Below are 16748 nucleotides of genomic sequence, written 5' to 3' on the forward strand. Positions count from 1 at the left end.
AAAAACGGGGTAAAATTAATTTTGGCGATACATTTTATTGACTCAAATAGACTTCAAATATTAGCATCTAAATATGGGATCGGTATAAAATAACTTTATTGAGAGACGTCACATTCTCTCTCTCTTTTTTTTTGGTACCGAGTCTTGGGAATCTGGTGTGTATTTTACACTGAGATCTAGCGCAGCTGGAATGCTCAGTGCCTCACGTGGCCGGTGGCTGCCGTATTGGACAACTCAGAGCCCCTTAACGAACGCTTAGACCAGTGGTTCTCAACCTTCCTACTGCCGCGACCCTTTAATACAGTTCCTCATGTTGTGGGGACCCCCAACCATAAAATTATGTTCGTTGCTACTTCATCACTGTAATTTTGCTGCTGTTATGGATCGTCATGTAAATATCTGATGTGCAGGATGTATTTTCATTGTTACAAACTGAACCTGATGAAAGCATAGTGATTAATCACAAAAACAATATGTAATTATATATGTGTTTTCCGATGGTCTTAGGTGACCCCTGTGAAAGGGTCGTTCGTCCTCCAAAGAGGTCGTGACCCACAGGTTGAGAACCGCTGGCTTAGACCATCTACAGATTCTGACACGGAACGGCTGGAGGCCCATGCTTCTAAGGCGCTGAGGTTCAGGTGTGACGTTCTAAAATCCTCTGATTCCAATAGCCTTTGACTAACGTTGCAGGATCCTTTGGGTCCAATGACCTAGGATTCCAACTTCCGAAGAGTCTGCGATTCTAACGCCCAAGCCTTCAGAGACAGAGTCCTTGACCTAGGTGAGGGGCCAGCAAACTCCAGCCCGCAAGCTGTTTGCTTTTATCAATAAAGTTTTATTAGAACACAGCCACGCCCCACGCCCTCTGTGGCTGCTTTATTCTACCGGGAAGATTGAGTAGTTGTGATGGAGACCAGGCGTGACCTCCTGACCAGGAAATACTGAGCTATTTACTCTCTGTTCCTTTACTGAAAAAATGGACTGACCCCCTGATCTGCATAGTCAAAGGTCCCAAGACGATTCTAAGACGGATGGTACTTTTACAGATATTTACTGAATTGTGTGCTTTATAACTTACACGTGGGTTCCACACGTTCCTTCCCGCGCATCAAACATCGCTTAATAATATAAATGCTCGGAAGCGACTGGTTTCGCCCTGGCCGGTTTGGCTCAGTGGGTAGAGTGTCAGCCTGTAGACTGAAGGGTCTCAGGTTCGATTCTGGTCAAGCACACACCTCCGTTGCAGGCTCGATTCCAGCCCTGGTCTGGGCTCCTGTGGGAGGCAACCAATCAATGTGTCTCTCACATTGATGCTTCTCTCTCGGTATCTCCTCTCCCTTCTACTCTCTCTAAAAAAAAAAAAAAAAAAAAAAATCATCCTAATCGGTTTGGCACAGTGGATAGAGCATCAGCCTGTGGACTCAAGGGTCCCAGATTCGATTCCGGTCAAGGGCATGTACCTTGGTTGCGGGCACATCCCCAGCGGGGGGTGTGCAGGAGGCAGCTGATCGATGTTTCTCTCTCATCGATGTTTCTAACTCTCTATCCCTCTCCCTTCCTCTCTGTAAAAAAATCAATAAAATATGTATATAAAAAATTAATAAAAATAAAAAATTGTAAAATAGCCCTGGCTGGGCGGCTTAGTTAGTTGGGTCATCAAAAGGTTGCAGGTTGGACCCCTGGCCCCAGTTGGGGCAAATTTGGGAGGTAGCCAATCCATGTGTCTCCCTCACATTAACTCCTTTCTCTCTCTCTCTCTCTCCCTCCCTCCCTCACTTCCATTCTCTCTAAAAGTCAATGGAAAAAAATATTCTCAGGTGAGGAGTAACAAAAATAAGTAAGTATTTGTAAAACGTGCATGACATAAAATTCACCAGTAGTGGCATGTAGTGCATTCACGATCACCACTATCTAGTTCCAGAACATATTCCTCACCCACTCCCCGAAGGCACCCCGCCCCCCCATACCTATCAACTAGTCAGTCCCGGGCAACCCTCAGCCTGCTTTCTGTTGCTACAGATTTGTTGTGGGAATTCAACCCGTTTTGACTGACAGGCGTGTCAGTTTCCTGGGGGGGTCGATTTCATAACTGCCTGGGTGTCCCCTCATCCTAAGTTTCCCCCTGTGTCGATGTGTAGAGACCCTGTCCTCCGCCCACAGCACGCCCCAGACACCAGGCCTGGCCCCAGCTTCAGGGATCCCGGCCTCTGAGAAACGGACGCCCTGGGACTCAATGGCCGAGGGGTTTATTAAGATCCTGTGACCTGCCGAAACCGGTTTGGCTCAGTGGATGGAGCGTCGGCCTGCGGACTAAAGGGTCCGGGGTTCGATTCCCGTCAAGGGCATGTGCCTGGGTTGCGGGCACATCCCCAGTGGGGGGTGTGCAGGAGGCAGCTGATCGATGTTTCTCTCTCATCGATGTTTCTGGCTCTCCATCTCTCTCTCTTCCTCTCTGTAAAAAAAAATCAATAAAATATATTAAAAAAAAAAAAAAAAGATCCCGTGACCTGAGAAACGGTCTTGTAAACTTATCAGATCAAACGAAGTCTGAGCGGATCAGGTCCCCACCCTTGGCTCTTTCCTTCGAGTCTATTTCTGCCCAGAGAGGGTTCCCGCAGGAGAGGCCTTCAGGACGTGGGGGGAGGGGGCAGAGGGAGCGTGGGCCTTCAGGGAGGATGGGGGTCTGGGGCCCGGCGCAGCCTAGACAGGGACACCCCCACCCCAAGGGAGGCCTGGAGACGCCCCAGTTCCCTGGCAACTTCCAGTCTCTTGTGTCAGAAACAACTTCCTCTAAAAACAGGATCTTGTTTTCTAAACAGCCATGAAATAAATATATAAACACACGCCCCCAACGTCTGACGCATGTGGACGGAAAAGGAGCCACAGAAACCCAACACGCTCGGGGGCGGCCTGGGTCTTAGCCTCGCCCAGCGACGGCGAACCTTCTGAGCTCGGCGTGTCAGCATTTTGAAGAACCCTAACTTCACTCTGGTGCCGTGTCACATATAGAAATTTTTTGATCTTTGCAACCACAGTAAAACAAAGACTTATATTATTGATATTTATTTTATATATTTAAATGCCATTTAACAAAGAAAAATCAGCCCAAAAAATGAGTTCGCGTGTCGCCTCTGACACGCGTGTCCTAGGTTCGCCATCACTGGCCTAGACACTCAGAGACGGAAGGGGACCCCGTAGGATGGTGTGAAGGTGAAAGTTCCTAAAAGGGAGTCACGTCCTGGGCCCAGAGCTTTCTTGACAAAGGTCAGTCTTTACCTTAAGTGAGCCCGTCTATTGTCTTTTGGCCTCTAAGATAACATACCTTGTGTGTGTGTGTGTGTGTGTGTGTGTCTGTGTGTGTGAATCCTCGCCTGAGGATATTTTTCCATTGATTTTTAGGGAGCGTGGAAGAGAGAGGGAAAGACAGAGAGAAACATCCATGTGAGAGAAACACATCGATCGGTTGCCTCCCGCACGCGCCCCGACCGGGGTCCAGGGGGGGAGCCTGCAACCGAGGTGGCTGGAGTCGAACCCGGAACCCTTTGGTCCGCAGGCTGATGCTCTATCCACTGAGCCAAACCGACTGGGGCTAAGATAACGGACCGTTGAAACGTCAGAGTGAGCTCCTTTTCCAGCCCCCTCAGGGTTCATTCACCCACCAGGGCCGAGGCCCGAGACCCCCTGGGTAACCTGGGCCCTGAGTACCATCTCCATGTGCCCTACATGCGGGTGATCCACTCCCCTGCGCCCGCCCGTGCTAAGAAGCACGTGTCTCCCCGTTCTGCTTTTTGCCCAACCCCCGCGCTGTCCCTTCTTTGCTTCCTCCCGCCCCCTTCATCGGCCACCCGTGGGGCTCACGTAACCCTCCTTACGTCTCCCGCATGGACTGTAAGGTGTAAACATAAGCTGCAAAGCTGCCTCGCTCAGGGCCGTTCTTTCAGGTTGTTGAGATGCTGCTTCCAGGCCACTGTCATCATTTTTGGCTCAGACTCATAGAAATTCTCTACAGCTTTGGATGCTTCTTACAGCGACACACCACACAAGGAGAGACACGCAAATACACAAAAGAAATGCCGAGCAGCCCTGGCCGGGTGGCTCAGTTGGTTGGAGCGTCCTCGTGTGCACCAAAAGGTCACGGGTTCGACTCCCAGGCAGGGCACATCGCTAGGCTGTTGGCTCGACCCCCTGTCGGGGGCTCGAATGGGAGGCAACCGACCCGTGTTTCTCTCTCTTTCCCACTTCCTTTCTCTCTCTCTCTCAAATAAATAAATAAATTGCTGAACAAACGGTTCCAAAGTTGGAGTGAGAGCCCTTTCCTCTTGCTAAACCCGCTTTCTTAAAATGTACAATCTAAGAATTTATATTCTTTCTGTGGTTATTTTTAACAAACATATACGTAGCGTGTTCTGTGAACCAGGCACCACTGTGGGTTTTAAACCTCTTCACCCATTTTTAAAAAATTTTTTTAAATATATATTTTATTGGTTTTTTTACAGAGAGGAAGGGAGAGGGATAGAGAGTTAGAAACATCGATGAGAGAGAATCATTGATCAGCTGCCTCCTGCACACCCCCTACTGGGGATGTGCCCGCAACCAAGGTACCTGCCCTTGACCGGAATCGAACCTGGGACCTTTGAGTCCGCAGGCCGACGCTCTACCCATTGAGCCACACCGGTTAGGGCTCTTCCCCCATTTTTTAAAATCGGTTTTATATTTACAATATGACTCTTCTGATCACTTTTTAAAATTGATTTTAGACAGAGAGGAAGGGAGAGGGGGAGAGAGAGAAACATCAACGTGAGAGAGGAACATCGGTCGGTTGCCTGCAGCCTGGGCCTGGCCCTGACCGGGAATCGAACCTGTGACCTTCCGGCGCACCGGACAACGCTCCAACCAACTGAGCCAGACGGGCCAGGGCACATTTTTCACTCATTTAATGCTCGGGGCAAAATGTACACGTTACAGGTGAGGAAGTTGAGGTTTAGCGGGACTGAGGCCCCACAAGCCATCCCCGGTGGACCTGGAATCAGAACCTCATCGTCCTGGCTCCCGAGTCCATGTCCTCAGCCTCCGTGCTCTGCTGGGAGGGAGCTGGAGAACCGCTACGGTCAACATCTTCCCATTTCAAAGTTGGACAACTGAGGCCCACAGAGGAGAGAGTGTGTCCCTGGACAGGGACCAGGCCTGGGGCAGGTCTGCCTCGGGCCGGCCTGTAGTGTGTGGGTTCTTGACTTCGTGCAGGAGAGATTTCACAGCATGAGTCCGGGTGACTGTGAGAGTGTGTTTATTAAAGCAGGGACAGTGACACAAGGCTGCTGTCAGCTCACTGGGAAGTCAGAGAAAAGGGGGCCTTGGGGACAGGATAGGGGGTGAGCTGCCGCCGCCCCCTGCTCTCCTGGTTGCCAGTCTCGTGGGGACCTTAGAGTTTTTAGGAGGAAGTAAAAGTTCATGCCCCAGAAGGGGCGTGGGCGTGCTCTAGAGCGAGCCACTGCTGGCATCCTTTGTCTTGGGGGTTTTATCTCTCTTCTGCAGGCGAGAATCTTAGGGGAGGGTTTCGGCAGAATAGTCATCAGTTTTCCAGTTTGTTTTTTAAAAATATATTTTATTGATTTTTACAGAGAGGAAGGAAGAGGGATAGAGAGCTAGAAACATCGATCAGCTGCCTCCTGCACACTCCCCACTGGGGCTGTGCCCGCAACCAAGGTACATGCCCTTGACCGGAATCGAACCTGGGACCCTTGAGTCCGCAGGCCGACGCTCTATCCGCTGAGCCAAACCGGTTAGGGCTGTTTGTTTTTTTTTTAAAATATATTTTTATTGCTTTCAGAGAGGAAGGGAGAGGGAGAGATAGAAACATCAATGATGAGAGAGAATCATGGATCGGCTGCCTCCTGCACACCCCACACTGGGGATCGAGCCAGCAACCCTGGCCTGTGCCGCGCCCGGGAATCGAACCGTGACCTCCAGGTTCATAGGTCGATGCTCAACCACTGAGCCCCTCCGGCCGGGCTCCAGGTGTGTTTTTAATATGCAGATGCATCCAAGTGAGTGTAGAGTGGAGTTTGGGATTATTCCTTGGTCTGCTTTGCTGTTTTAGTTTTATCTTGGGTCTGTCTGGCTCTAGTGGGGTTTTTATTAGCTCCCCGGACTTCATCTGCCCTTGGGTTCGCCCGGCACCAATGGCAGTAACTGGGTCTCTGTGCGGGGGGGAGATTAAGCTCCGTGCTCTCTGGTTGGGGAGGAGCGATTTAAACCGTTTGCTCTCAGGTCCTTGGTGAGGGGGGAGAAGTCTCGCAATTCCCTAGCTGGCTGTACTTTGTTCAAATTGCTTGGCCTGGTGTAGCTATTCGTCTCGGTTTTCCCATTCCACTTGCCCAGGAATTTTCCTGGCTTCTTGCTATCCTGCCAATCGCGCTTGTGTGTGTTCCGTCTGCCCCTGGGGCCTCAGGCTCTGTGGTCCTCGCTGTGGTCTTTCTGTGGCGGACTCGGCCCCGAGCTGTCTCCCCCGGGACACGGGAGGCAGGAGCAATTACTGGTCAGTCCTCAGGGCTCAGCCGGGCAGACCGGAGGGCTGGGCACACCCGTGGGGGCTGGGAGGGGGCCGCAGGCTGTGGGTGCTGGGGGAGGAAGGCCTCCCGGGGCCCTGTGGGGACAGCAAGACCCCCCGGCCTCCAAGGTCACACCACACGCAGGTCTGGCTTCCGGGAGGCTGGTGACACCGAGACTGCGGGTGGGGACCCGGCCAGCCTTCCACCCACCACGCCATCCTGACCTCATCTGCTGCCCGGTCGTTAGGGATGTGTGAGTCATGGGAAGAACACAGGACAAACACACCTCGGGAGGAGGGAAAGGCCACTCCTGCTTCCCCGGGGAGGGAGGTGTGCGGGCCGGGAGGCGGCAGTGCCAGCAGCCCGGCAAACAGGACGAACTTCCAGGGACCCTCGAGGTGCCGGACGCTGGGGAGAGACCCCAGACGGCCAGGGTCCCGGCTGAGGGCCTGGATCCTGCTCCCAGGCGGCATTTGGCCAAATCGGGGGCCCTCTTGCAAGAGCCGGTAAGGATGGAGGGGAGAGGGATGGAGGGGAGAGGGATGGAGGGGAGAGGGATGGAGGGGAGAGGGATGGAGGAGAGAGGGATGGAGGAAGGTGAGGGGGGGGGTGGCGGGGGGTGGTTCACAATCTTGGCCCAGGAGTGTCCTTCCTTTCAGAATCTGGGCATCAGAACCTGAGTGTGAGGAATGGGTTCCTAATCACCATCGCGTTGGAATCCACATCAGAACCCCAGGCTCTGGGTCTGCCCCGGACAGCCCGACCGGAAGGCTGCCCAAAAGATCCAAATATATCACCACCCTCAGGTGTCCAGCACCTCCCGGGAAATCCACCAGATGGTCACGTGGCCCAGGAACAAGCCCTGGAACCTGGCGATTCCACTTCTTAGGCAAGGCCCTTGGACTCCTCTTCCCGTGTAACATCCGCACAGAGGGGTGCGCACGCAGCCCCGGGTGTCTCCGGAGCCGAGCACTCAGGTAACTGGCACCCACGGGGCTGAGGAACAGCCTGGGCTCAGGCCCAGCGTCCCCGGGGCCCCACCCCCGTCACTCCCCACCCCCCATGGCACCCTCTGGCCTGGTTTTAACTTCCTGTGAGTGGGATCATCCAGTAGATTCTCCTGGGGGTGCCTGGCTCTCTCTCCTCACACGGAGCCCACCCAGGTCATGGTCTGGTCCTAGAACCTTCCACGGCCTGACTGGCGCGTGGTGTGTCTCTCCATCCCCCCGTGGGCGGGTATTTGCACGCCGCGAACACCCCGTGCGTGTCTTTCGGTTCCGTCTGTCTGTTCAGTCTCCATTGTGCCCCACGGTTCCCCCGAGCAGCGGTTCCAGCCAGACCGGCTGATGCACAAACACACGGTGACCCTGTAGCTTCCCCGTGCCTCAGTTTCCCTCTTTATTATTATTATCATTATTATTTTTTAAAAATATTTTCTTATTGTTTCAGAGAGGAAGGGAGAGGGAGAGAGAGACAGAAACATCAATGATGAGAGAGAATCATTGATCAGCTGCCTCCTGCAGACCCGCCTATTGGGGATCGTGCCCTGGACCGGAATCGAACCCGGAACCGAACCCGGAACCCTTCAGTCTGTAGGCTGACGCTCTAGCCCAGTGATGGCGAACTTTTTGAGCTCGGCGTGTCAGCATTTTGAAAAACCCTAACTTAACTCTGGTGCCGTGTCACATATAGAAATTTTTTGATATTTGCAACCATCGTAAAACAAAGATTTATATTTTTGATATGTATTTTATACATTTAAATGTCATTTAACAAAGAAAAATCAACCAAAAAAATGAGTTCGCATGTCACCTCTGACATGCGTGTCATAGGTTCGCCATCACTGCTCTAGCCACTGAGCCAAACCAGCTAGGGCTTAAAAAATATTTTTATTGATTTCAAAGAGGAAGGGAGAGGAAGAGGGAGATAGAAACATCAGTGAGGAGAGAGAATCATTGATCTGATGTCTTCTGCACGCCCCCTACTGGGGGGGGTCGAGCCTGCAACCCGGGCATCAAACCGGGAATCTATTCCTGACTGGGAATCGAACCGTGACCTCCTGGTTCACAGGTTGATGCTCAAACACTGAGCCACGCCGGCCGGGCCGGGCCCTCTTTATTATTGTCTCCGTCACATATCAACTAGGCACACGCTGTGTGCCTAATGCTGTCCAGGATGCCGGACACGGCAGGGAAGAGCGGACACTCCGGAAAATGGGAATAATGATGATAATCCTGACATTCTGGGAAATGGAAATAATAACAACTTATTTCATAGGGTTACACCTCCTCTATTATTTGAATGATTATAAAGTTACTAGAGGCCCGGTGCATGACATTCATGCACTGGGCCGGGCGGCGGGTGGAGGGGTGCCCTCAGCCCAGCCTGCGCCCTCTCGCAGTCCGGGACCCTCGGGGGAAGTCTGCCTGGCAGCTTAGGCCCACTCCTGCCTGCAGGCAGACATCCCCCGAGGGGTCCTTATCGCTGCTGTGGAGGCAGGAGAGGCTCCTGCCACCGCCACTGAGCTCGCCAGGTGTGAGCCCAGCTTCTGGCTGAGCAGCGCTCCCCCTGTGGGAGCGCACTGACCACCAGGGGGCAGCTCCTGCATTGAGCGTCTGCCCCCTGGTGGTCTGTGCATGTCATAGTGACCGGTCGTTCCACTGTTTGGCCAATTTGCATATTAGGGTTTTATTCTATAGGATTATGGTAGTTATGTTTTATATGTAGATAGAGACATACAAGCAGACTGCATTATATAAAATAATGATGCTGGTCATGGATTATCATTGAATGTCCTTTAGTCCGAGGCTGACTAATAAGCGTGCCACGCCCAGAGCGTGGGCTGATTCTGAAGCCGTTATGGAGACAGGAGGGTGTGTGTGTGCAGATAGGGAAACAGACCGAAGACACATGAAGTGGACGAGATTAAGCGATGACACAGTGGGTGCTGAATGTTCCCATTTCTGTGTGATATATGAAAAGGGAATAACATACACAGACGGACTGAGTTGCTTACACGCGGAGAACTTTCCGGATTTTACTCGGTGAGAGCTGGGGAGGGCGGGGGGTCTCGGGTGGGGAGAGAGGGTGGGCCTACGTGGCAGATAGCGGTGCCGGCCATGCGCACACGTCGAAGGCCACGGAGGCCCAGGTGCGGCGCTCAGCTCTTCACGACCATTAACTTGGTGAATTCGCACAACACCCGCTAGATGAGGCAGTGGAGGCACAGAGAGGTTAAGTGACGTGCCCAAGGCCACACAGCTGTGAGATTTGAGTTTTTAATTAAAAAAAAAAAATCCTCATCCAAGGATATGTTTCTATTGGTTTTTAGAGAGAGAGAAGGGGGGTGGGGAGAGGAATATCCATGTGAGAGAGAAACATGGATTGGTTGCCTCCCGTATACACCCAGACCAGGGATCGAACCCCAACCCTAAGGATGTTTCCTGACTGGGAATCGAGCTACACCCTTTTGGGGGACCAGATGATGCTCCAACCAACTAAGCCACCCAGTCAGGGTGAGTTTTTAAAAAAAACTTTTAAGAACTTTAAAAAATATATATATTTTTATTGAGTTCAGAGAGGAAGGGAGAAGGAGAGAGATAGAAGCATCAATGATAAGAGAGGAACATTGATCGGCTGCCTCCTGCATGGCCCCTATTGGGGATCGAGCCTACAACCTGGGCATGTGCCCTTGACCAGAATCGAACCCGGGATCCTTCAGTCCACAAGCTGATGCTCTATCCACTGAGCCAAACGGGCTAGGGCTTTACTTTTAATTAATTGATTGATTGGTTTTTAAAAAGAGGAAGGGTCCTGGCCAGTGTTGCTAAATGGTTAGAACGTCAGCCCTTGCATTGAAGGGTCTTGGTTTCAATTCCAGGTCAAGGGCATGTATCTGGGTTGTGGGCTTGATCCCCGGCCCCAGTCCGGGCATATACTCTCTCATATCCATGTTTCTCTCTCTCTCCCTCTCTCTCTCTCCCCTCACCCTGCTTCCCTTCCACTCTCTCCAAAAACCAATGGGAAAAATATCCTCAGGTGAGGATGAACATAAATAAATAAATAAAGACAAAGAGGGGGGGGGCAGAGAGAGAGAGCGCGAGAGAGAATCATTGGTTTGCTGTTCGACTTATTTTTTTAACATATATATATTTTTTATTGATTTCAGAGAGGAAGGGGGAGGGAGAGAGAGAGAAACATCAATGATGAGAGAGAATCATTGATCGGCTGCCTCCTGCACGCCCCCCCCTGGGGATCTGCCACCCTGGCATGTGCCCTCGACTGGAATCGAACCCGGGACCTTTCAATCCGCAGGCCGACGCTCTATCCGCTGAGCCAAACCAACCTGGGCTGTTCCGCTTATTGATGTTTGCGTTGGTTGTTTCTTGTATGTGCCCTGACTGGGGATCAAACCCGCAACCTTGGTGCATGGGGATGACACTCTAACCACCTGACCTCGGCCAGGGCTCCGAGGGTTCGAGTGTTTAAAGCTCACACATGTTCACTCTAGCCACGAACATAACCTGAGAACAGAGCACCGTACTTCAAACACACACGCACTTCAAAGGGGCTTGGCCTCTCAGCGGCTACTGAGCTTCTCCTTTACTTCTGTAGGGTGGAGGGAACCGGGGGTGGGGGTGGGGGCACCCCAACTTCCCCTCCGCCTTTCCTGTTGTGTCAGCCCTGGCGGGAACTGTGGGCAGCGCCAGCAGGCCGGCCCCGAGTCAGCAGAGAGCCTGAGAGCCAGGCCGCCCTGCAGAGCCACCGTCTCCCCAGCTCTTGCTCGGTGTCACGTGCTGTACACACAGTAACTCCTCAAGGCCTCTCCCCAAACCGGTGAGGCAGGTTCACCTGGGTGACTCTCATTTCTCAGACAAACTGCAACCGGGTCCCGGAGCCTGGACCTGCTCGCGGCCACTGGCTGTCCTGCCTTCTAACTCCCCCGAATCTAAGGTTTTGGGATGATAATAGTCTAGGGTCCGGAGCACCAGAGTGGGTCTAACACGGTCTGAAACTCAACTCTTGTTTCTGGCTTAGCTGGGCGATCTTAGGTAAGTTACCTAACTTCTCTGTGCCTCGGTTTCCTCGTCTGCAGAATGGGTATAACAGCGGCATTAAAACCAGAGGGTTGTTAGAAGGATTAAACAATAGGATGTTTAACGGTGCTTGGAGCAATGCCCAGCACATAACACACAGTGCTCCGTAGATAACAGCTTCTAAGAATAATATTAATAATCATACCAACAACAATAATTATTATTGCTGTAATCCCGTGGTCGGCAAACTGCGGCTCGAGAGCCACATGCGGCTCTTTGGCCCCCCGAGTGCGGCCACGAAGTTTCAATCGCACTGTACGTGCGCGCCCGCAAGTGGTGTTTTGCGGAAGAGCCACACTCAAGGGGCCGCAGTTTGCCGACCACTGCTGTAATCGATCATGTCGCTTCTCTGCTCAGTACCCGCCCATCTCACATGGAACACAAGATAAGGTCCGAAATGCCCCATGTGCCCCCTGATATCTCTGTTCTGACTTCCCCTTAATCTCCTCATCTTATCACTCCAGCCACATGATGTTCCTTCAACGTGGCCATCACATTCCTACCCCAGGGCCTTTGCACTGGCTGTGTCCTGGGCCTCAAAGTCTCCCCTAAACCCACACACAGTGCCTTCTCTCACTTCCTTTATGGCTTCGCTCAGATGTTACCTTCTCAGAGATGCCTTCCCTGACCACTCATTTAAAATTCCAACGTAGGGAATTAACACTTCCCTGTGTGATTTTCTCTCTCTTGCCATAGCATTTGCCACCTTCGGAAATACTTAGTATTTTGCTTGTTCTTCTGCTGTCTGACTCCTCCCACTAGAGTGGCAGACCCAAGGGGAAGGGGGTTTTTGTCTGTTTGTCCCTTGCTGTGCATGCAGTGATGGCAATGGAGAAGGTACTCAGGAGTTATATTGAGTGGATGAATGAGTGAATGAATGAATGAGTTGTAGAGAATTCAACTTTTTTCCCTGCTTACCTAACACTATCATTACTTTTTAAAATTGCTCCGGTGGGATTCTAGAAACGTCCGTTTCTCGAATGGCCGCCAGTTACCCAGTTATGCTCAGGTTGGGAAACCCAGCAAGTGTCCCTGTGTGAGGTGTGCCTTTGCTGTCTGCATGTTTGACTAGGATCTCATTTATGTTAAAAAAAAAAAAAAGGGGCGGGGGGCGCTGGCTGGGTGGCTCAGTTGGTTGGAGCATCATCCCGTTCACCAAAAGGTTGCAGGTTTGATTCCCAGTCAGGGCACAGACCTAGGTTTCGCGTTCGATCCCTGGTCGGGGCATGTGTGGGAGGCAATTGATCGATGTTTCTCTCTCTCTTCCACGCTCTCTAAAAATCAACGGAAATTATATCCTCAGGTGAAGATGAACAAAAACAAACAAACAAACAAAAAGATGAGAAAATTGCTCTAGAGGTACATTTCCATTGCACCAAGATTTGAAAATACAGATGAAGAGGAAGCAAGTCAAATACTTGTGCTCTGAATACATATTAACCTTTCCCTCCCGATGGATATACAGATTCCAGTATTTTAAATCCCAGAATTCCATGTTGCTGATGGGTGAGTGTTCTAACATGTTAATGTGCCAGAACTTCATTGTCCAGTAAGGTAGCCACTAGCCAGCGGTAGCTATTTACATGAATTAAAATTAAGTAACATCGATGTGAGAGAAACGCATTGATGGGTTGCCTCCTGCACGCGCCCTGACCGGGACCCGGGCCGGGGAGGAGCCTCCAACCCAGGTACGTGCCCTTGACCGGAACCGAACCTGGGACCCTTCGGTCCACAGGCCAGTGCTCTGCCCACTGAGCCACACCAGCCAGGGCTCACATCCTCGTTTCTCAGATCCCGATGGGCCGGGTTCCCACACCCGAGGATGCCCAGGGCTGAGGTTGTGTGGCTTCTGTCTCCTGCCCAGGTGTCTGGATGGAGAACGCGTCTCTCAGCGAGGAGTACGACTACAGCCACTACGGCGAGGAGGTTTCGGATGTCCCCGTGGACTGCGCCGACGGCACCTGCGTCGCCCTCGGGCCCCTCCGCGTGGCCCCGCTCCTGCTGTACGCGCTGGTCTTCCTGGTGGGGGTGCCGGGCAACGCCATGGTGGCCTGGGTGAGCCGCAAAGAGGCCCGGCGGCGGGCCGGGGCCGCCTGGTTCCTCCATCTGGCCGTGGCCGATCTGCTCTGCTGTTTGTCCCTCCCGATCCTGTCGGTGCCCATCGCGTGGGGAGGCCAGTGGCCCTACGGGGCCGTGGGCTGCCGGGCCCTGCCCGCGGTCATCCTGCTGTCCATGTTCACCGGCGTGCTGCTCCTGGCCGCCCTCAGCGCGGACCTCTGCCTCCTGGCGCTCCGGCCCGCCTGGTGGGCGCGCGATCGGCGCGCGTGCCGGGTGCAGGTGGCCTGCGGGGCAGCCTGGGCCTTGGCCTTGCTGCTGACCCTGCCCTCGGCCATCTACCGCCGCCTGCACCGGGAGCACTACCCCGCCCGGCTGGAGTGCGTGGTGGACTACGGCGGCTCGGCCGTGGCCGAGGACACGGTGGCCGCCGTCCGGTTTCTGTGCGGCTTCCTGGGGCCCCTGGTGGTCGTGGCCGGCTGCCACGGCGCCCTCCTGTGCCGCGCGGCCCCCCGCCGCTGGCCGCTGGGCACGGCCGTGGTGGCCGGCTTCTTTGTCTGCTGGGCGCCCTACCACGTGCTGGGGCTGGTGCTCACCGCGGCCGCGCCGCACTCCAGGCTGCTGGCCCGGGCCCTGCGGGCGGAGCCCCTGGTCGTGGGCCTCGCCCTGGCCCACAGCTGCCTCAACCCCGCGCTCTTCTTGTATTTCGGGCGGGCCCAGCTCTGCCGGTCACTGCCCGCCGCGTGTCGCTGGGCCCTGCAGGGGCCCGAGAGCGAGGATGAGACCGCGGTCAGCAAGAAATCCACCAGCCACGACCTGGTCTCGGAGATGGAGGTCTAGGCCGGAGGGGGAACCCGCGTGTCTCCTCCGATCCCACTTCACGAAACTGGCTTCAGGCGTAGGGAGATTCAGGGGTTCAGTGCTATCGGCATGTAACCCTTTATTCACTCAACAAACGTTTCTTTTTTTTTTTAACATATATTTTTTATTGATTTCAGAGAGAAAGGGAGAGGGAGAGGGAGATAGAAACATCAACGATGAGAGAGAATCACTGATCGGCTGCCTCCACCGTCCCCCACTAGGGATCAAGCTTGCAACCCGGGCGTGTGCCCTTGACCGGAATTGAACCCAGGACCCTTCAGTCGGCAGGCCAACGCTCTATCCACTGAGCCAAACCAGCTGGGGCTCAACACACGTTTCTTATGCAGCCGCTATATTCAATGAATGCCCTAGTTTAGGCCCTGGGAAGTAGCAGTGGCCCAAACAGACACAGGCCCCTGCCCTTGGGGAGCTGCCTGTCTTGGGGAAGAATACCGGCAATAAGCAAAGAAATAAAGAAATATGCAATGTGTCCTCCGAGTGAGGTGATATTTGAACCAAGATCTGAAGAAGGGAGGGGAGAGGCATGCTTACACCTGGAGAAAAGCATTTCAAGCGGAGGGAACAGCAGGTGCAAAGGCCCTGGGGTCGAGTGTGCTCACATTCTAAGAACAGTGAAGAGGCCAGTGTGGGAGAGCAGAGTGAGCGAGAGGGAGAGTGGGGTGAGACAGAGGGAGAGAGGTGCAAGGGTCAGGGGAGGGGGGGCAGACTTGGAAAGGCTTCTAGGCCATAGCAACTGTTTGGGGATCACCGGGAGGGTTCTAAGCTACAGTGACCAGGTAAAATACCAAACACTCAATTACATTTGAATTTCAGATCAACCACCACAACATTTTTTAAAAAACATTTTATTGATTTTTTTACAGAGAGGAAGGAAGAGGGATAGAGAGTTAGAAACATTGATGAGAGAGAAACATCTATCAGCTGCCTCCTGCACACCCCCTACTGGGGATGTGCCTACAACCAAGGTACATGCCCTTGACCGGAATCGAACCTGGGACCCTTCAGTCTGCAGGCCGACGCTCTATCCACTGAGCCAAACCGGTCAGGGCCCACCACAACATTTTTTAGCATGAGGTATGGCCCATGCAAAAAATTTTAAAAAATATGTTTTTGTTGATATTTAGAGAGAGAGGAGGGGAGAGGGAGAGGGAGAGAGAGAGAGAGAGAGAGAGAGAAACATCGATGAGAGATGAACATCATCAATCAGCTGCCTCCTGCATGCACCCCCACCTGGGTTTGAGCCTACAACCCAGACCTGGGCCCTGATTGGGAATCGAACCGGCGACCTTCTGGTTCCTGTGTCCGAGGCTCCATCCCTTCTGGCCTATGCAGTATCTGACATACTTATACTTAAAAACATTACTTGTTGTGGACCGGAAATTCAAATTTAACTGAGCAGTCTGTAATGTTTCTAAATCAGGCAACCCTACTCTGAGCAAAGGAGTGTCTGGATCTGACTCAGATTTTAATAGGATCCCTCGGTTGCTGGTGGAGACTGGACTATGGGGGGAGGGAGAGGGGAGGGAGGAGCTACTGCAAAGGCTGATGGTGCAAGAGGTGAGGGTGACTTCGATCAGGGTCACAGCAGCACAGGTGGTGAGAGGGTGACAGGTTATGGATCTATTTTGAAGGAAAGGCTGTGTCCGAGCTCTGTAACTTGGTATTCGAGACCTCTGTCCACCGCTGAACACACTTATATTCTTGGTGCGCAGACCCTGTAGCAAACAGAATGATGGCCCCCAAAGATCTCCACATCCTAATCCCCTGAACTTGTTGTGAATAGGGGGGCCTCGCATGACAAAAGGAACGCTGCAGATCTGATTGCGTGAAGGAGCCTGAGATGGGGAGACGATCCTGGATCATCCAGGGGACCCCACCGTCATCTCGTGTCCTTCTAAGAGGGAGGCAGAAGGGTCAGCGTCAGTAGCAGGAGATGTGACAATGGAAGCAGATGTCAGAGGGATGTGAGGAGGGGGCCACAAGCCAAGGAATGCAGGCAGCCCCCAGAAGCTGAGAAAGGCAGGGAAATGGATTCCCTCCAAAGCCCCCAGAAGGAACACAGACTCACCAGTGCCTTGATTTCAGACTTCTGACCTCCAAAGTTCTAATTGAATAAATGTGTGTTGTTGTTTTAAGTCGCTGTGCTTGTGGTAACTTGTTACAG

General features: G+C 53.0%; 1 protein-coding gene across 4 annotated transcripts; it reads left to right on the top strand.

The window, feature by feature from the left end:
- The first annotated feature begins 6937 nt into the window (after positions 1-6937).
- LOC139001156 (C5a anaphylatoxin chemotactic receptor 2-like) lies at positions 6938-15330 on the top strand. 4 transcript variants are annotated; one of them, XM_070402912.1, is made up of 3 exons: positions 6938-7057; positions 7358-7528; positions 13512-15330. In XM_070402912.1, exon 3 carries the CDS (start codon positions 13520-13522, stop codon positions 14540-14542), a length of 1023 nt encoding a protein of 340 aa, XP_070259013.1. In that variant the 5' UTR covers positions 6938-7057; positions 7358-7528; positions 13512-13519; the 3' UTR covers positions 14543-15330. The 4 variants fall into 4 exon arrangements, with proteins under 4 accessions (XP_070259013.1, XP_070259015.1, XP_070259012.1 ...); XM_070402911.1 differs by lacking the exons at positions 6938-7057; positions 7358-7528 and adding exons at positions 11451-11602; positions 12951-13153; XM_070402914.1 differs by lacking the exons at positions 6938-7057; positions 7358-7528 and adding an exon at positions 9524-9595.
- The last annotated feature ends 1418 nt before the right edge of the window (positions 15331-16748 follow it).

Source organism: Myotis yumanensis, unplaced genomic scaffold (genome assembly GCF_028538775.1).
Source record: "Myotis yumanensis isolate MYYU_CA2020_CCGP unplaced genomic scaffold, mMyoYum1.0.hap1 SCAF_111, whole genome shotgun sequence".
NCBI lineage: Eukaryota > Metazoa > Chordata > Mammalia > Chiroptera > Vespertilionidae > Myotis > Myotis yumanensis.

Excerpts from the sequence above, each read along its gene's own strand:
- LOC139001156 (XM_070402911.1), top strand. The coding sequence starts at position 13,042 with ATGAAGAGGAAGCAAGTCAAATACTTGTGCTCTGAATACATATTAACC. Across the intron at positions 13,154-13,511 it reads GAATTCCATGTTGCTGATGG|GTGTCTGGATGGAGAACGCG; the intron begins GTGAGTGTTCTA and ends TCTCCTGCCCAG.